Source organism: Neomonachus schauinslandi, chromosome 5 (assembly GCF_002201575.2).
Source record: "Neomonachus schauinslandi chromosome 5, ASM220157v2, whole genome shotgun sequence".
NCBI lineage: Eukaryota > Metazoa > Chordata > Mammalia > Carnivora > Phocidae > Neomonachus > Neomonachus schauinslandi.
In genome coordinates, this window is record NC_058407.1 from 98,318,000 (window position 1) to 98,336,501 (window position 18,502).

At 36.7% G+C, this 18,502-nt stretch overlaps 1 protein-coding gene across 1 annotated transcript in view; it reads left to right on the forward strand.

Annotated features, from left to right (window-relative positions):
* Positions 1 to 16,831, forward strand: part of AKAP3 (A-kinase anchoring protein 3) — a 29,686-nt gene extending 12,855 nt beyond the window's left edge. The window contains exon 3 of the mRNA XM_021690685.1: positions 16,504 to 16,831. Within this exon, the coding sequence (XP_021546360.1) occupies positions 16,504 to 16,659 (156 nt within the window). The 3' untranslated portion in view covers positions 16,660 to 16,831. The remainder of the gene's footprint in view (positions 1 to 16,503) is intronic.
* Positions 16,832 to 18,502: the final 1,671 nt, after the last annotated feature.

The following is an 18,502-nucleotide window of genomic DNA, read 5'->3' on the forward strand; positions in this document are numbered from 1 at the left end:
CTCTGGTAACCACCAGACTATTCTCTGTATATGAGATTTGGGGTTTTTTGTTTGTGGTTTTTTTTTTTTTTTTTAGATTCCACACATAAGTGAAATCATACAGTATTTGTCTTTCTCTATATGACTTATTTCACTTAGCGTAACACCCTCAAGGTCCACCCCCGACTTGTCGCAACTGGCGAGATTTTCTCCTTTTTTATGGCTGAGGAGTATTCCACTGCACACGCGTGTGCACACACACACACACACACGGCCCATACCTTCTTTATCCATTTATCCATCAAAGGACACTTGGGTTGTTTCCACGTGTTGGCTACTGTAAAAAATGCTGCAATGAACATAGAGGTACATACAGCTTTTCAAACTTGTGTTTTTGTATTCTACAGATAAATACCCAGAAGTGAAATTGCTGGATCATATGATAGTTCTACTTTTAATTTTTTGAAAAATCTCCATACTATTTGCCACAGTGGCTGCACCAATTTACATTTCCACCAACAGTGTATGAGAACTTCTTTTTCTCCGCATCTTCTCCAACACTTGTTATTTCTTGCCTTTTTTATGATAGCCATTCTGACAGGTGTGAGGTAATATTTTATTGTGGTTTTGATTTGCTTTTTCCTGATAATTAGTAATATCGAGCATCTTTTTATGTCCCTGTTGGCAATCTGTCTTCTTTCAAAAAATGTCTATTCAGATCTTCTGCCCATTTTTTTGTTACAGTATTTTTTAAATGTATTATTATTGAATATAGTCAACACACACTATATTAGTTTCAGGTGTGCAAAGTAGTAACTTTACAATTCTATACATTACTCAGTGCACACCATAATAAGCGGAGTCACCATCTTCCACCATACAAGGTTATTACAATGTTATTGATTATATTCCCTATGCTGGACTTTTTATCTCCATGACTTTATAACTAGGACTTTGTACCTTTTAATCTCTTTCACCAGTTTTGCCCATCCTCCAACCTCCTTCCCTCTGGCAACCCCCAGTTTGTTCTCTGTATTAAAGAGTCTCTTTGGTTTTTGTTTGTTTGTTTATTCATTTGTTTTTTAGATTTCACATATAAGTGAAATCATGTAATATTTGTCTTTGTCTGTTTTATTTTTTTATTATTATGTTCAGTTAACCAACAAATAGTACATCATTAGTTTTTTTTATTATTATGTTATGTTAGTCACCATATAGTACATTATTAGTTTTTGATGTAGTGTTCCACGATTTATTATTTGCGTATAACACCCAGTGCTCCATGCAGTACGTGCCCTCCTTAATACCTGTCACTGGGCTAACCCATCCCCCCACCGACCCCCCCTCTAAAACCCTCAGTTTGTTTCTCAGAGTCCATAGTCTCTCATGGTTCGTCTCCCCCTCCAATTCCCCCCCTTCATTTTTCCCTTCCTTCTCCTAATATCCTCCATGCTATTCCTTATGTTCCACAAATAAGTGAAACCATATGATAATTGACTTTCTCTGCTAGACTTATTTCACTTAGCATAATCTCCTCCAGTCCCATCCATGTTGATGTAAAAGTTGGGTATTCATCCTTTCTGATGGCTGAGTAATATTCCATTGTATATATGGACCACATCTTCTTTATCCATTCATCTGTTGAAGGGCATCTCTGCTCTTTCCACAGTTTGGCTATTGTGGACATTGCTGCTGTGAACATTGTGATGCATATGGCCCTTCTTTTTACTACATCTGTGTCTTTGGGGTAAATACCCAGTAGTGCAAGTCATAGGGTAATATCATTAGTTTTTGATGTAGTGTTCAATGATTCATTAGTTGTGTATAACAACCAGTGTTCATCATAACACATGCCCTCCTTAATACCCATCACCCAGTTACCTCATCCCCCCACCCCCTCCCCTCTGTAACCCTCAGTTTGTTTCCCAGAGTCCAGAGTCCCTCATGGTTTGTCCTCCTCTCTGATTTCTTCCTATTCAGTTTTCCCTCCCTTCCCCTGTGGTCCTCTGCGCTATTCCTTATGTTCCACATATGAGTGGAACCATATGATAATTGTCTTTCTCTGCTTGACTTATTTCACTTAGCATAATCCCCTCCAGTTCCATCCATGTCAATACAAATGGTGGGTATTCATCCTTTCTGATGGCTGAGTAATATTCCATTGTATATATGAACCACATCTCCTTTATCCATTCATCTGTTGAAGGGCATGTCAGCTCCTTCCACAGTTTGGCTATTGTGAACATTGCATTGGGGTGTATGTGCCCTTTCTTTTCACTACATCTGTATCTTTGGGGTAAATACCTGATAGTGCAATTGCTGGGTCATAGGGTAGCTCTATTTTTAACATCTTGAGGAACCTCCATACTGTTTTCCAGAGTGGCTGTACCAGCTTGCATTCCCACCAACAGTGTAAGAGGGTTCCCCGTTTTCCACATCCTCGCTAACATTTGTTGTTTCCCGTTTTGTTAATTTTTGCCATTCTAACTGGTGTAAGGTAGTATCTCATTGTGGTTTTGATTTGCATTTCCCTGATGGCTAGTGATGTTGAACATTTTTTCATGTGTCTCTGGCCATTTGTATGTCTTCTTTGGAGAAGTGTCTGTGCATGCCTTCTGCCCATTTTTTGACTTGATTATTTGTTTTTTGGTTGTTGGGTTTGGTACGTTCATTATAGATCTTGGATACCAGCCCTTTATCTAAAACGTCATTTGCAAATATCTTCTCCCATTCCGTGGGTAGCCTCTTAGTTTTGTTGACTGTTTCCTTTGCTGTGCAGAGGCTTTTTATCTTGAAGAAGTCCCAAAAGTTCATTTTTGCTTTTGTTTCCCTTGCCTTTAGAGACATGTCTTGAAAGGAGTTGTTATGGCCGATGTGGAGGAGGTTACTGCCTATGTTCTCCTCTAGGATTTTGATGGATTCCTGTCTCACATTGAGATCTTTCATCCATTTTGAGTTTATCTTTGTGTATGATGTAAGAGAACGGTCCAGTTTCATTCTTCTACATGTGGCTATCCAATTTTCCCAGCACCATTTATTGAAGAGACTGTCTTTTCCCCTGGATATTCTTTCCTGCTTTGTTGAAGATTAGTTGACCATAGAGTTAAGGGTCCATTTCTGGGCTCTCTGTTCTGTTCCATTGATCTATGTGTCTGGGTTTTTTTTTTTTTTTTAATGTGTCTGTTTTTGTGCCAGTACCATGATGTCTTGATGATCATAGCTTTGTAATATAGCTTGAAGTCTGACTCATTTTTTAATCAGGTTGTTTTTTGTTGTTGAGTTGTATGAGTTCGTCATATATTTTGGATATTAACCCCTTATCAGATGTATAATTTGTAAATATCTTCTCCCATCCAGTAGGTTGCCTTTTCATTTTGTTGATGGTTTCCATTGCTCCACAGAAGCTTTTTATTTGATATAGTCCTGTGTGTTTATTTTTGCTTTTGTTTGCCTTACCTTTGGAATCAGACTCAAAAAAAAAAAAAATCACTAAAACCAATGTAATGGAGCTTACTGCCTATGTTTCCTTCTAGGAATTTTATGGTTTCAGGTCTTATATTCAAGTATTTAATCCATTTTGAGTTAATTTTTTATACAGTGTAAGATAGTGGTCTAGGTTCATACTTTTGCATGTGGCTGTCCAGTTTCCTAAGCACCATTTATTAAATAAAACTGACCTTTCCCTGTTGCATATTCCAGGCTTTTTTTTTTTTGTAAATTAATTGACTATATGTATGTGGGTTTATTTCTGGGCTCTCTATTCTTTTCCACTGATGTATGTGTCTATTTTTAGTGGCAATACCATATGCTTTTGATTACTATAGCTTTGCAGTACAGTTTAAAATCAGGGAGCATGATACATCCAGATTTGTTTTTTCTTTCTCAAGACTGCTTTGGCTATTTGGAGTCTTTTGTGGTTCTGTACAAGTTTTAGAATTATTCTAGTTTTGTGAAAAATGCCACTGGGATTTTGATATATTGCATTGAATCTGTATGGACATTTTAACAGTGTTAGTTCTTCTGATGCATGAGCACAGAATATCTTTACTTTTATTTGTGTCGTCTTCAATTTCTTTTATCAGTGTCTTGTAATTTTCATTTCACAGTTCTTTCACTTTCTTGGTTAAATTTATTTCTAGGTATTTTATTCTTCTTGATGCAGTTGTAAATGGGATTATTTTAATTTCTCTTTTTGATAGTTTGTTATTATTGTATAAAAACAAAACAGATTTCTGTGTATTGATTTTTTTCCTGCAGTTTTACTGAATTCGTATATTAGTTCTAACAGGTTTTTGGTGGAGTCTTTAGTGTTTTCTGTATATATTACCATGTCATCTGTAATTAGAGACAGTTTTGCTTCTTCCTTTCTGATTTGGATGCCCTTCATTTCTTTTTCTTGCCTAACTGCTGTGGCTAGGACTTCCAATAATATGTTGAATAAAAGTCCAAGAATGGGCTTTCTTATCTTGTTCCTGATCTTAGAGGAAAAGCTTTCAGCTGTTCAACATTGATTATGGTATTAGCTGTGGGCATGTCATATATAGCCTTCATTATATTGAGGTAGGTTCCTTCTATACCCACTTTGTTGAGTGTTTTTTTAAATCATAAATAGGTAATAAATTTTGTCACATGCTTTTTTCTGCATCTATTGAGATCATATAATTTTTATCCTTCATTTTGTTAGTGTGGTATATCATATTGATGGATTTGCAAATGTTGAGCCATCCTAGCATCCTCAGAATAAATCCCACTTGAGCATGGTATATAACTCTTTCATTGTACTATTTAATTTGTTTTACTAATATTTTGTTGAGGATTTTGCATCTATGTTCATTAGGGATATTGGCCTGTGATTTTCCTTTTTTCTGGTGTCCTTATCTGATTTTGGTATCAGTATAATGCTGGCCTTGTAAAATGAGTTTGGAAGTATTCTCTCCTCTTCAATTCTTTGGAAGACTTTGAGAAAGCTAGGTATTAAATCTTTTTGAATGTCTGGTAGAATTCACCTGTGAAGCCATCTGGTCCTAGACTTTTGTTTTTTGGGAGGCTTTTAATTACTGACTCAATCACCTTGCTAGTAATCAGTCTATTCAGAGTTTCTTCCTGATCCAGTCTTGAAAGATTATTTGTTTCTAGGAATTTATCCATTTCTTCTAGGTTGTCCCAGTTTGTTGGCCTGTAGATTTTCAAAGTAGTCTATGATCCTTTGTATTTCTGTGGTATCAATTGGAACTTCTCTCTTTTGTTTCTGATTTTATTTGAGCTCTATATGTGTGTCCTTAGATGAAGTAAATCTCTTGCAGGCAACAAAGAGATGGGTCTTGTTTTTCTTATCCATTTTGTTGATTACTTTCAGTTTTTGTAGTTCCTCTCTGTTCCTTTCTTCTCTTGCTTTCTTTTCCTGTGGTTTAGTGATTTTTTTTAGTGTTATGTTTAGATTTCTTTCTCATTGTCTTATGTGTATCTACTATAGATTTTTGCATTAAGGTTACCATGAGGTTTGCATATAACATCCTATATATACAACAGTCTATTTTAGGTTGATAACATCTTAAGTTTGAGCACATTTTTAAAATTCTACATTTTTACTCCCCACCATGTTCTTTTTATTTTTGATGTCTTATTTTACATCATTTTATTTTGTATGTCCCTTAACTATTATTATAGTTACAGGTAATTTTGCTACTTTTGTCTTTTAACATTTTTTTTTAATTATGTTCAATTAGCCAACATACAATACATCATTAGTTTTTGATGTAGTGTTCAATGATTCATTAGTTGCATATAACACCCTGTCTCATCACCACACATGCCTTTCTTAATACCCATCACCCGGTTACCCCATCCCTCCACCCCCTCCCCTCTGTAACCCTCAGTTTGTTTCCCAGAGTCCAGAGTCTTTCATGGTTTGTCTCCCTCTCTGATTTCTTCCCATTCAGTTTTCCCTCCCTTCCCTTGTGGTCCTCCTCACTATTCCTTATGTTCCACCCTCTTACACTGTTGATGGGAATGCAAGCTGGTACAGCCACTCTGGAAAACAGTATGGAGTTTCCTCAAGACATTTTTTAACCTTTAACCTTTACATTAGCTTTATAAATAGTTAATCCACTACCTTTACTTATATTTGCATTTACCAGTGAGATTTTTACTTTCATATGTTTTCTTGTTACTAGTTAGTGCCTTTCATTTTTAGCTTAAAGAAGTTCCTTTAATATTTCTTATAAGGCAAGTTTAGTGGTAATGAACTTTTTTAGTTTTTGCTTTTCTGGGAAACTATCTCCCCTTCAATTTTGATTGATAACCTTGCAAGGTAGCTCTTCTCAATCTCAATTTTCCTCCAGCACTTTGAATATATCATATCATTCTCTTCTGGCCTGCAAAGTTTTTGCTGAAAAATGTACTGATAGTCTTATGGGGGCTCCCTCTATTTTCTCTTCTAAAAGAAAAGTTTTTTTTTTTTCTTGCTGCTTTAATATTCTCTATCTTTAAGTTTTGACATTTTAATTATAAATTAAATTATCTCTTTGGGTTCATTTTATATAGAACTTTCCTTGCTTCCTAGAACTTGATGTCTGTTTCCTTCCCCAGGTTAGTAAAGTTTTTAGCCATTAATTTTTAAAATATATTTGCTCCTGTTTTTTCTCTCTCTTCTTCTTCTGGGACCCCTATAATGAAGATGTTATTCTGCTTGATGTTGTCCTGCAGGTCTCTTAAGATATCCTTACTTTTTAAAATTTATTTTTCTTTTTGCTGTTCTGATTGGGTCATTTCCAGTACTGTCTTCTGGGTTACTGATCTGTTCTACTTCATCTAATCTTCTGTTGAACCCCTCTAGTGTATTTTTCAGTTTAACTATTGAATTCTTCAGCTCTGTGACTTTTGTCTGGTACTTTCTTATATTTTCCATCTTTTTATTGAAGTTCTCACTGTGTTTATCCATTCTCCTCCTGAGTTCAGTGAGCATCTTTATGACCATTAATTTGAACTCTTTATCAGGTAGATTACTTATCTCCCTTTCACTATGGTCTCTTTCTGAGGTTTTGTTTTATTCTTTCATTTGGAACATATTCCTCTGTCTTTTCATTTTGTGTGACTCTTTAGGTATTTATATTTGTTTCTAGGTATTAGGTGAAACAGCTATCTTTCCCAGTCTTGAAGGAGTTGTAGCCTCATGTAGGAGATGAACCTTATTGTTCAACTGTACCTTAGCTTTTGGCTGTTTCTCAGACTTTAGTGATTTTCTTTTTGTTTTTAAATTTTTTATTTGACTTCAATTTAATTAACATATACTGTATTATTATTAGTTTCAGAGGTAGAATTTAGTGATTCATCAATTACATGTAACACCCAGTGCTCATTACTTCAAGTGCCACCCTTAATGCCCATTACCCAATTACCCCATCCCCTCACCCACCTCCCTTCCAGCAACCCTCAGTTTGTTTCCTATAGTTGAGTCTCTTATGGTTTGTCTCCCTCTCTGTTTTTATCTTATCTTATTTTTCCTTCCCTTCCCCTATGTTCATCTGTTTTGTCTCTTAAATTTCACATGACTGAAATCATATGGTATTTGTCTTTCTCTGACTGACTTATTTCACTTAGCATAATACCCTCTAGCTCCATCCACGTCATTGCAAATGGCAAGGTTTCATTCTTTTCGATGGCTGAGTAATATTCCATTATATATACTATGTACATCACATCTTCTTTACCCATTCATCTGTTGATGGACGTCTGGGCTCTTTCCATATTTTGGTTACTATGGACATTGCTTCTATAAACACTGGGGTGTATGTGCCCCTTCAAATCACTGTTTATATCCTTTGGATAAATACCTAGTAGTGCAATTGCTGGGTCATAAGGTAGTTCTATTTTTAACTTTTTTGAGGAACCTCCATACTGTTTTCCAGAGTAGCTGCACCAGTTTGCATTCCCATCAACAGTGTAAGAGGTTTCCCCTTTCTCCACATCATTGCCAACATCTATTGTTTCCTGAATTGTAAATTTTAGCCATTCTGACTGGTGTAAGGTGGTATCTCATTGTAGTTTTGATTTGTTGCTTGATTTGTTCTTAATACAGTTCTTGAGGTTATGCCAAGACCTGTCAGTGTTCCAAAGGGAGGGATCTCAGACAGTGCCTAGTTTCAAGTTAATTGTAAGCCAGATCCTCAGGCAGCAACTTTTAAGGTATGTAAATATATACAATCTTGGGGGTCCACAATTACAATCCCTGATGACTTCCAGACTAGGAGATCTGGAGGTATTCCTGGGCAACACTTGCAAAAATCGTGTATTTAGACATGCACATAAGCTCCTTTTAAGGAGGTATCAATAAGCTGTGGTGAGGCCAAGGGACTGGGCAAATATGGTGTCTCCCTGCCTATGTTCTTTGGGGGTGCCTCTGTAACCTCTGGGTGTGTGGCAAACCTGAAGCCTGCCCCTCAGGCTGAAGTTCCAGGACAAGAAGATAGGCCTTTTCCACATGAAGACTGGATGTTTTAGTCTGCTCTCTGTGCAGTACCATAGGGTGGTAGCTTGCCAAAGACTCTCTCTGATTGTTTCAGACCCCTGGGACCCAGAAATGCAATCCCCTTTGGCCACCAGAGCCAGGTTCTCAAAGAGCATCCCCTGTGTGATTTGTGCCTGTCCACTGACTGTGGCATGGTGAGCTGTGGCTGCAGTGTGCAGGAACTGGGTGCTCCCACTGGAGCTAGCAGGCTAGGAGGTGGTGTGAGAAGGGGGCATCCACCCAACTGGCACCAACAAGGCGGAAGGAAAACACAAAAACAGCTCCTGCCAGTGCCTTCATCCACAAAGAGAGTACCAGAAAGTTTCTGCCTCTCTGGCAGATGAAGAAATGAGTCTTCTTTGCATATAGTCTAGGAGCCTTTCAAACTGTTACTTTTGTGCTAGGTTCCAGGATGAGTGGGTTTGTGTACAAACCCTTTAAAAGCAGATTTTTCATTCCCTATAGCCTTTTGGTTCTCCTGGAAGTAAACCCTATTGGTTTTTAAGACCAGACACTTTGGGGGCTTATTTTTCTGGTGCAGTTCCTAAGGGTTGGGGTGCCTGATATGGGGCACAGACCCCTCATTCCTCAGGGACAAGCTCCATTTTATGAGATTCCTCCTGATTTAGGTCACTGTGCCTAGGGTCAGGTTTATTGCTAGACCATGTCTCTGTTTCTCCTACCCATCTTTTTTTTTTTTTTAAGATTTTATTTATTTATTTGACAGAGACACAGTGAGAGAGGGAACACAAACAGGGGGAGTAAGACAGGGAGAAACAAGCTTCCCGCGGAGCAGGGAGCCTGATGCGGGGCTCGATCCCAGGACCTTGGGATCATGACCTGAGCCAAAGGCAGACGCTTAACGACTGAGCCACCCAGGCACCCCTCTTCCACCCATCTTGATGTGGCTCTTTTATTCTTTCTTATGGAAGCACTGTTTAGTTAGCTTTGGGGTCCTTTTCAGAGGGAATTATTCCATATGTAGCTGTAGATTTGTTGTGTTTGTGGGAGGAGGTGAGTTCAGGATCCTTTTATGCTGTCATTTTGAATCCTCCTCTGAAAGGAAATTTTGAGGCTGGAAAGCATGAGTATTTATGCAAGTTGCTGCTTCATGGTAATGTAGAGGAATTAAGAAACAGAGCATCCCTACAACACATACACACACACACACACTTAGGACTTTTGATAATTTCACCTCAATTGAGAGAAATGGAATAGCACCAATTAAGTAGTAAGCATGGCACAAGAAGCTGGAATTATTTATAAAAATAATTCATCCTCATAGAAACCAGGAGGGATTTTCTCTGTTTAATAAGTGGCATTAGTAATCCTTATAACTGGGTTACTTGATTTATCTGATGCCTGGGGAGACACGGGATTGTATAATATCCAGATAAGGCTTTACTAAACAAGAAACTGTATGATTTATAGACTTGCTATTCAAAGTGGGTCTGTGGACTAACAGCATTTGCATCACCTGGGGGCTTGTTATAAGTACAGAATCAAGCTCCACTCCTGCCCTACTGAATTAGAAATTCAATTTTAGCAAAATTCGCCGGTCATATGTGTGCACAATTAAGTTTGGGCTAGAGGACAGAACATGGGGTTCCAATCTGAGATACATCTCTGAGTTCTTTTACAGTTTTCCCAGTCTGTAAAACAGGCAACTATTTTGGTACATAACAGTTAACAGAGGGGGCTATTTTCACAAAAGCTAATGAAAAAAAAAAATCTAAAAAGGAGCATAGGTTTCATGTGTATAATTTGTGAAATGTTTTTGTTCTATATCCATCTTTTAAGTCAAGCCCAGCATACATAATATACATAATACATTCTGGTTTTATATTATTTTGAAATAGAATGTCTATAATATACTTATCCAAAATGAAGACAATATACTTGAATTACACACACACACACACACACACCTTTGCCCACTGTAAAGATAAAGATGGTCATCTAAAAGAATGGAAAGGATGGGCAATGGCACATTCAAATTTCAACTAATGAGTAGATTTGCATTGAATATCAGTATATTTTTAATAAAAGTTGGATGAAGTATACTTCAAAGAAACTACCTAAAATGATTTGAGATTTTTTTTGGAAAGAGATTTTTTTTTAAGATTTTATTTATTTATTTGACAGAGAGAGACACAGCGAGAGAGGGAACACAAGCAGGGAGAGTGGGAGAGGGAGAAGCAGGCCTCGCACTGAGCAGGGAGCCGGAAGCAGGGCTTGATCCCAGGACCCTAGGATAATGACCTGAGCCAAAGGCAGACGCTTAATGACTGAGCCACCCAGGCACCCCATGGAAAGAGATTTAATAAATATATGGAAATACTCTCATGCTGATGCAGTAACATTGGAATCCCCATGAACCCAATTCCTTTAAACAAATTTGTATCCATGTTTGACTAGATAATATGTGCATAGTATTATATCCAAAGGCACAAAAGGCACAGTGAAAATTAAGTTTTTTTTTTCCTATCCTTATCTCCCATCCCATTTCCCTCCCTGGAGAAAAACTTTCTGATCAATTTCTTCTTTATCCTTCCAGAAATACATATGCATACACAAGCAAATACTTAAAGGTATATATATTTTTTTCTTTAAGTCACAAATGTTAGTACTATATATATATATATATATATATATATATTCTGTTCTGCAACATATTTAGCTGCCACATTCTTTTTAGTGGCTACATATTATTGTATGAAGACTCTGTACTTAACCACACATACATAGGTATGGACATTTCAGTTGCTAATATTTCAGCAATGCTGAATGCACAGATTCAAACATCTCTGTATGTGCTAAATACCTAGGAAAGGAATTTCAAGATGTCTGTGAAAAATGTATTTGTATATTAGATATATATTTCCAAATTGCCTTCCATTGAACTTGTACCAATTTGCACATCTATTAAAGCAACATGGGAATGCCCATTTCCCATGCCTTGTCCCACAATGAGTGCCAAAATTTTGATCTTTGCTGAATGTTGCCTTTCTTTGCACATGTCTTATTAGGAATGAGGATAAATATCTCTTTATATGTTTAAGAACCACTTGAATTTCCTTTTTCATGGATGAATTTTTCAAAACCTCTGCCCATTTTTCTACTGGGTTGCTAGTCTTTTTCTTATTGATCTGTTAAGAGTTTTATATATATAATAAAATTAGCCTTTATGATATTAAATACAATTTTTTGTCATTTGTATTTTTATTTTGTTTTTGTCATATATTTTTAAAATGTTTATGTAGTCAAATCTAAGTAATTTTTCAACTTTTTCCCTGGATTTTGTGTCATATTTTAGAAAACATTCTACACTACAACGTATTAACAAAGCTTTCCCATGTTTTCTTCTAGTACTTTTATGATTTTTTAAAAATATTTAAGACTTTGATCCATTTTCAGTTCATTTTTATTTAAGTATGAGGTAGGGATGCAACCTCTTAATTTTTTTCCAGATGGCTACCTGTCTTTGGTTCTTTTCTTGAATTTTCTGTTCTGTTCCATTGAATTGTCTACTCTTACTATTTTAATAGCATACTGTTTTAATTACTATTATTCTATAATGTGTTTTAATATATGATAAGACTAGGGACTCCTTATTTCTCTATCTCAGAACTTTCTAGGGTACATTTCTGTTTCTATCCCCCAGCCACAAGTATCCATTTACCTGTTTTCCATCATTATAGATTTACCTCTCTGTCATTTTATATAATGGAGCCATAAAATTAAAATAAAATAAAATATGGCTCTTTTACATCTGGCTCTTCACACTTAACATAATGTTCTTGAGGTTTATCCATGTTGTAGTATGTATCAGTTCATTCCTTTTTATTGCTGAATAGTATTTCATGAAATGGATGTACTGCATTTTGTTTATCCATTCACTAGCTAATGGGCATTTGGATTGTTTTTACTCCTTTACTATTATGAATAATACTGCTATGAATATTCACATACAAATCTTTGTGTGGACATATGTTCTCATTTCTCTTGGCTAACAAGGAGTAGGATTGCTACATTTTAAGGTAAGTATAATTCTTAAGAAACTGCCAAACTTTTCCAAGATGACTGTACCATTTTACATTCCCACCAGCAATTTATGTGGGTTTAAGTTTCTCCACATTCTCATCAACATTATTCTTTTTTTTGTTATAGCTCTTATAATGGTATCTCACTCTAGATTTAATTTGATAGACCTACATTAAAATGACTAAAAATGTTGAACATCATTTTGTGTGCTCATTAGCCATTCATATATATTCTTTGGTGAGTTATCTGTGTGAATCTTTTGCCCATATTTTGACTGGGTTGTTTTCTTTTTTTTTTTATTATGTTATGTTAATCACCATACATTACATCATTAGTTTTTGATGTAGTGTTCCATGATTCATTGTTTGCATATAACACCCAGTGCTCCATGCAGAACGTGCCCTCTTTAATACCCATCATCAGGCTAACCCATCCCCCCACCCCCCTCCCCTCTAGAACCCTCAGTTTGTTTCTCAGGGTTCATAGACTGGGTTGTTTTCTTCTTGTTATCAAGTTAAAAGAATTCCTTATATATTCTGAAAAAAAAAAGAACTCCTTATATATTCGGATACAAGTCCTTTATGAGGTATACATGATTTGCACACATTTTCTCTCAGTCTGTTCTTGTGCTTTTGATGTTTTATCTAATAAATCTTTGCCTAACCCAGTAGTTCTCAACTGCGTCAGCTGTGAGGGGAGTTGCTACTTGGGTCTAGTGGTAGAGGCCAAGAATGCTGCTAAGCATCCTAGAATACACAGGACAGCCTGCAACAAAAGAATTACCTGGCCCATAAGGTAAATAGTGCCAGACTGGGAAACGCTGACCTAACCCAAGGCCATGAAGATTTTCTCCTTTGTTTTCTTCTAAATGTTTGATAATTTCAGCTCTTATATTTAGGTCTGTGATCCATTTTGAGTTCATTTTTATGTATAATGAGGTAGGCATCTAAGTTCATTTTTTGCATATGGATATACAGTTGTCTCAGCATCATTTGTTGGAAAGACAAATGGATATCTGGCCCTTTTGAATTATCTTTCCCCTTCATAAAAAAATCAATTGACCATAAATGCTGAGGTTCTAGCTTTCTTTTGATTGGTGTCCCAATGATCATTTTTTTCAATAATTTTACTTTTAAATTACCTATATCATTTGAAGAGAGTGTTTTTGTAGGTAACATATGGTGTTGGGTCTTTTTAATCCATTCTGACAACTGGTGTGTTTATACCATTTACATTTAGCCTAATTATCGATATGTTTGGATTTGGGTCCACTGTTCTAATTTGCCTCCTTTTCCCCCATTTGTTGCCTTCTTTTAGATTATTAACCTTTTTTTTAGAATTCCATTTTAATTTATCTATTGTGTTTTTGACTCTATGTCTTTGTATTGTTTTCTTAAGTAGTTTCTCTAAGGATTACAAAAGACATTGACTTTTCAGAGTCTATGTAAAATCAATAGTTACCACTTAAACTGTGGTACTGAAATCGTAATTCTATCAGTCTCATTACTGTCCCCCTTATGTTGTAGTTATTTTGTATAATCTTATGTATACTGGAAAAATCCATAGACAATGTTATTTTTGCTCTCAATTATAAACATACAGCTGTACCTCATTTTATTTTGCTTCGCTTTATTGTGCTTTGCAAATATTGCGTTCTTTACAAATTTGAAGGTTTGTGGCAACCCTGTGTCAAGCAAGTCTATTGGCACCACTTTTCCAACAACATTTGCTCACTCTGTGTCTCTGTGTCAATTTGGGTAATTCTCACACTATTTCAAACTTTTTCATTATTATATTTGTTATGGTTATCTGTAGTCAGTGATTAAAACTCACTGGAAACTCAGATGATGGTTGGCATATTTTAGCAATAAAGTATTTTTTAATTATGTACATAGTTTTTTAGACATATGCTATTGCACACTTAATAATGTAAACAAAACTTTTATACGAACTGGGAAACCAAAAACTTTGACTCGCCTTATTGTGATATCACTTTATTGTGGTGGTCTCAAACTGAACCCACAGTATCTCCAAGGTATGCCCATATTTTAAAGAACTGAGAAAAATAACTTCTTATTTATATTGAGATTTTTACTGTTTCTGTAAAAGGTATGCCCATATTTTAAAGAACTGAGAAAAATAACTTCTTATTTCTATTGAGATTTTTACTGTTTCTGTTGTTTTTCATTCATTCCTGATGTTCCCAGCTTCCTTCTAACATCATTTTCCTTCTGTCTAAAGAATTAGAACACATTTTCTGGCAATTCTTTTAGTTTTCTTTAATCTGAAAATTTTTTTGGATCTTATTCCTGAAGTATAATTTTTGATATAGAATTCTGATTTGGCCGTTCTTTTTAGTGCTTAAAAGTGTTATATCATATCCTGACTTCTATGGTTTCTGATCAGGAATCTGCTGTCATTTGAATTTTTCTCTTATAAATTATGCAGCATTTTCTCTGGCTGCTTTCATATTTTTTCCTTTTCTTTAATTTTTAGCAATTTGATTATGACAGGTCCTAAAGTGAATTTCTTTGGGTTTATCTTATTTTAGGCTCACTGAGCTTTTTTAATTTGTCAGTTATATCTTTTGGCAAACCGGGGAAACATTCATCCATTATTTCTTCAAGCATTTTTTCTGCACCACACTTTTCTCCTCTCCTGGAATTCTAATGACATAAATATAAGACCTTTAGTATTGTTCCACAGGCCCCTGAGCTCTCTTTATTTTTTCAAAGAGGTTTAATTGAAGAAAGTTTAATCAATCTCTTATATTGTTCAGTGTGTGTGTGTGTGTGTGTGTGTGTGTTTTCCCTATGAATCGGTCTTTAAGTTCACTGACTTTCCTCTCTTATCTTCATTCTATTTAGTCCATTTTGATTTTGTGTTTTTTAGTTCTAGAATTTTCATTTGGTTCTTCTTTATATCTTCTCTTTGTTAAGACTTGGTCCTTCCATTTGTTTTAAGAACATCCATGTGTACTTTAGTCTCTCTCATGGAAATTTCCCCTTTTGGAAAAGCTCCTGATATTTGGCCTGTTTGTTTTCCTTCCTCTCAGAGAGTCGGGTGCAGAATACACAAAATAAAAATCTGGTTACTTAGATGAACGGCAATGTACTGTGTTCATATGGCTAGAATGATTGCTTTGGCTAATTTTTCTCATTTTAAGCTTGGAGAGAGAGCTAAACATAGGGTTCAGAGACCTGGGCATGCATGTTGCCTCTGCTAATTTCTAGCACTGTATTACTGACAAGTCTTGCCACCTTTCTGGCTGCATCTTCCAGGGACTGAATGGATCTCTAAGCCGCTTTCCTGCTTTTCTAGCATTCTAGGCTGTCTGTTCTATAGGGCATGGAAAGCACCATGTGCATTTGTCCTCTGGCTATTTCCCCCCGCCCTTGTTTGGTCTTGGGACAATGATGGAGACTGTTTCGTGATATTACAGTGAATTTAAGAACTTAAGAATTCTTAGAAAACAGGACCACAGGGCGCCTGGGTGGCTCAGTTGGTTAAGCGACTGCCTTCGGCTCAGGTCATGATCCTGGAGTCCCTGGATCAAGTCCCGCATCGGGCTCCCTGCTCGGCAAGGAGCCTGCGTCCCCTCTAACCCTCCCCCCTCTCATGTACTCCCTCTCTCTCTCTCATTCTCACTCTCTCAAATAAATAATCTTTAAAAAAAAAAAGAAAAAGAAAACAGGACCACCATTGACCAAACACCCACTGGAAGCAACAAGATTTAGTCTTAGTGGGAAATTGTATTTCCATATGATGGGCAGGTGGATGCTAACATCTCTTCTTTAAGGATGATATAACTCTCTTCTGTCAGACAGGCTGCATACTTGCCAGTTTTGACGAGGCCTTTTTACTGCAGTTTACCAAGGTCTGCCCAGCCTCTTTGTTCTAGCCTTGGCAGGCCCTTTCCTGTCTGCTCTGGGATGCTCTGCCCCTCTACTACTGCTTTTCTTTCCTTTCCCCAGCTACTTCAGCTCTCGGCTGCTGCTGTGGACAAAGGACGCAGTGTCGGTGAGGTCCTGCAGTCAGTGCTGCGCTATGAGAAGGAGCGACAGCTGGATGAGGCGTTGGGAAATGTTACGCGGCTGCAGCTGCTGGACTGGCTGATGGCGAACCTGTGATCAGCGCCCACCTACCGCTTTCCCCTCTTCTCCTCCCTTCTTACTTCCACAGTTCCCCTCTCCATATCCTTAAAGAGCCCTAACATTATCTTCATACCACTCACATCAAAGACATGTCATCTTATGCCAGTCACTGGATTTTGCAACTTTTCCTGTCCATGCAAACAAGAACACAAAATTAAAAAAATTACAATTAAAGGGCTCCAGATGTATGTTTCAGGAATTAAAAAAATAATCAGATGGATAGCAGAAGAAAAATAGTGCTGGCCTGAGAGGCCCTGGCTAAGGTCATACATCCTGTTTCTAATGTATCCGATCTGTGCCACAACTTGAAGATGCCCTGCCTTAAAGTGTTCCTAAGAATAAGAAGCCACAATTTATTTTAGCATTTATAACCATTCCAATCACAAAATATTTTCTATTCAACCTAAATCATTCAAATTATGATACTGAGGACTTGGCTTCTTCGCTTCTCTCTGGGGGGTTGCAGAACAATTGTCTCCCTCAACTTTATCCATGGTTGAAGATAGCTAGTGTCAAAAAAATGTCCAGAAGACCTGAGTTCTACTGCCAGTTCTATACTTTTCTGGCTATAGGACCTGGGACAAATCACCTGCTATGGCACTTCTCTCATTTAGTGTCCATATCTCCCCACTGAAGAGGCATTTTCTGTTCTTATCCTGACCTTTCTGTGGAATTTTATATTTTTCATCTTTCTAGAAACTTTCTCCTTTGGTTTCTAATTTTTGGGTGTTTTTTTTTCCATCTCTTGGGGGCTCCATTTAAGTCTGTTACCCCCTGGCATATTTATCTTTCCTACTTTCTTTTGACTCTCTGCTATTCTCATTCTGTTTCACCTTTCCTGGGTGATCTTATCTCACCCCATTGCTTCAATTATCCGGTGTCTTCCTTCATGAAATATTACACAGTAATTGAAAACTATAAAGCCAGGTATATTTTCCATGTTGTTTATGAGGTTATGATCTTAAGTTTCTTATAAAATTGTATCTATTCTATAATTACAATCATATAGAGATTATGTATTCATACAGAGAAGGACTAGAAAGCCAAATGAGATTTTGAGGGTGATGGATGAGTGAATATATCCTGTTGTTTACTCAGCTTCCCTTCCTTTGGGAAATACTCTGTCCCCTACTCCATGGTGCTACCATCATCACAGTATGGGCTTGTGACCCAGGCTGTCCAATCACAAGATCCCAATATCTCAGACATAGTGCTTGGTTCAAGTCCAGTCATTTCTGAGACTTTCCTACCAGCACTGCATCTTTTGACAGGATACTGGTGGTCACTTTAACTTCTGGGCAGAGCTTGTCTTTAGAATGAAAACCACAAAAAGAAGCAAGGCTAATAGGTAGAGAGGGAATCTGAGCCCTATGACCTTGTCTGAATTTTTAGACTCCATAACGCCTGAAATCACACTTATCCCTCCTGATTCCCCAATTACATAAACAACTAAATGTCCTTTGTTGCTTAAGCTAGTTACAAGCTAAATTCAAACTAGTTTTTCATTTTCATTTTCAAACAAGAATCCACAGGTCAGCTGTCTTGGGGAAAAAGAAAATAAAAATATTTAGAGTTCTATTAGTGATGCTATGACATTGAATACTTGCCCCTCCGCCCCCATATACACATATCATTTGTGCAAGGACATTCTCTCTCATCCCTCATAATAGGAATCATGCTAACCGGTCATGTGAATAAAGTTTTTTTTAAACAAACCTTTATGCATTAAAAAACAACAATCTGAAATATTGTACAATATAAGTGCTGTCTCTAATACAAATCATTGGTGGAAAGGAACAGGACACACCTTCAGCAAAGG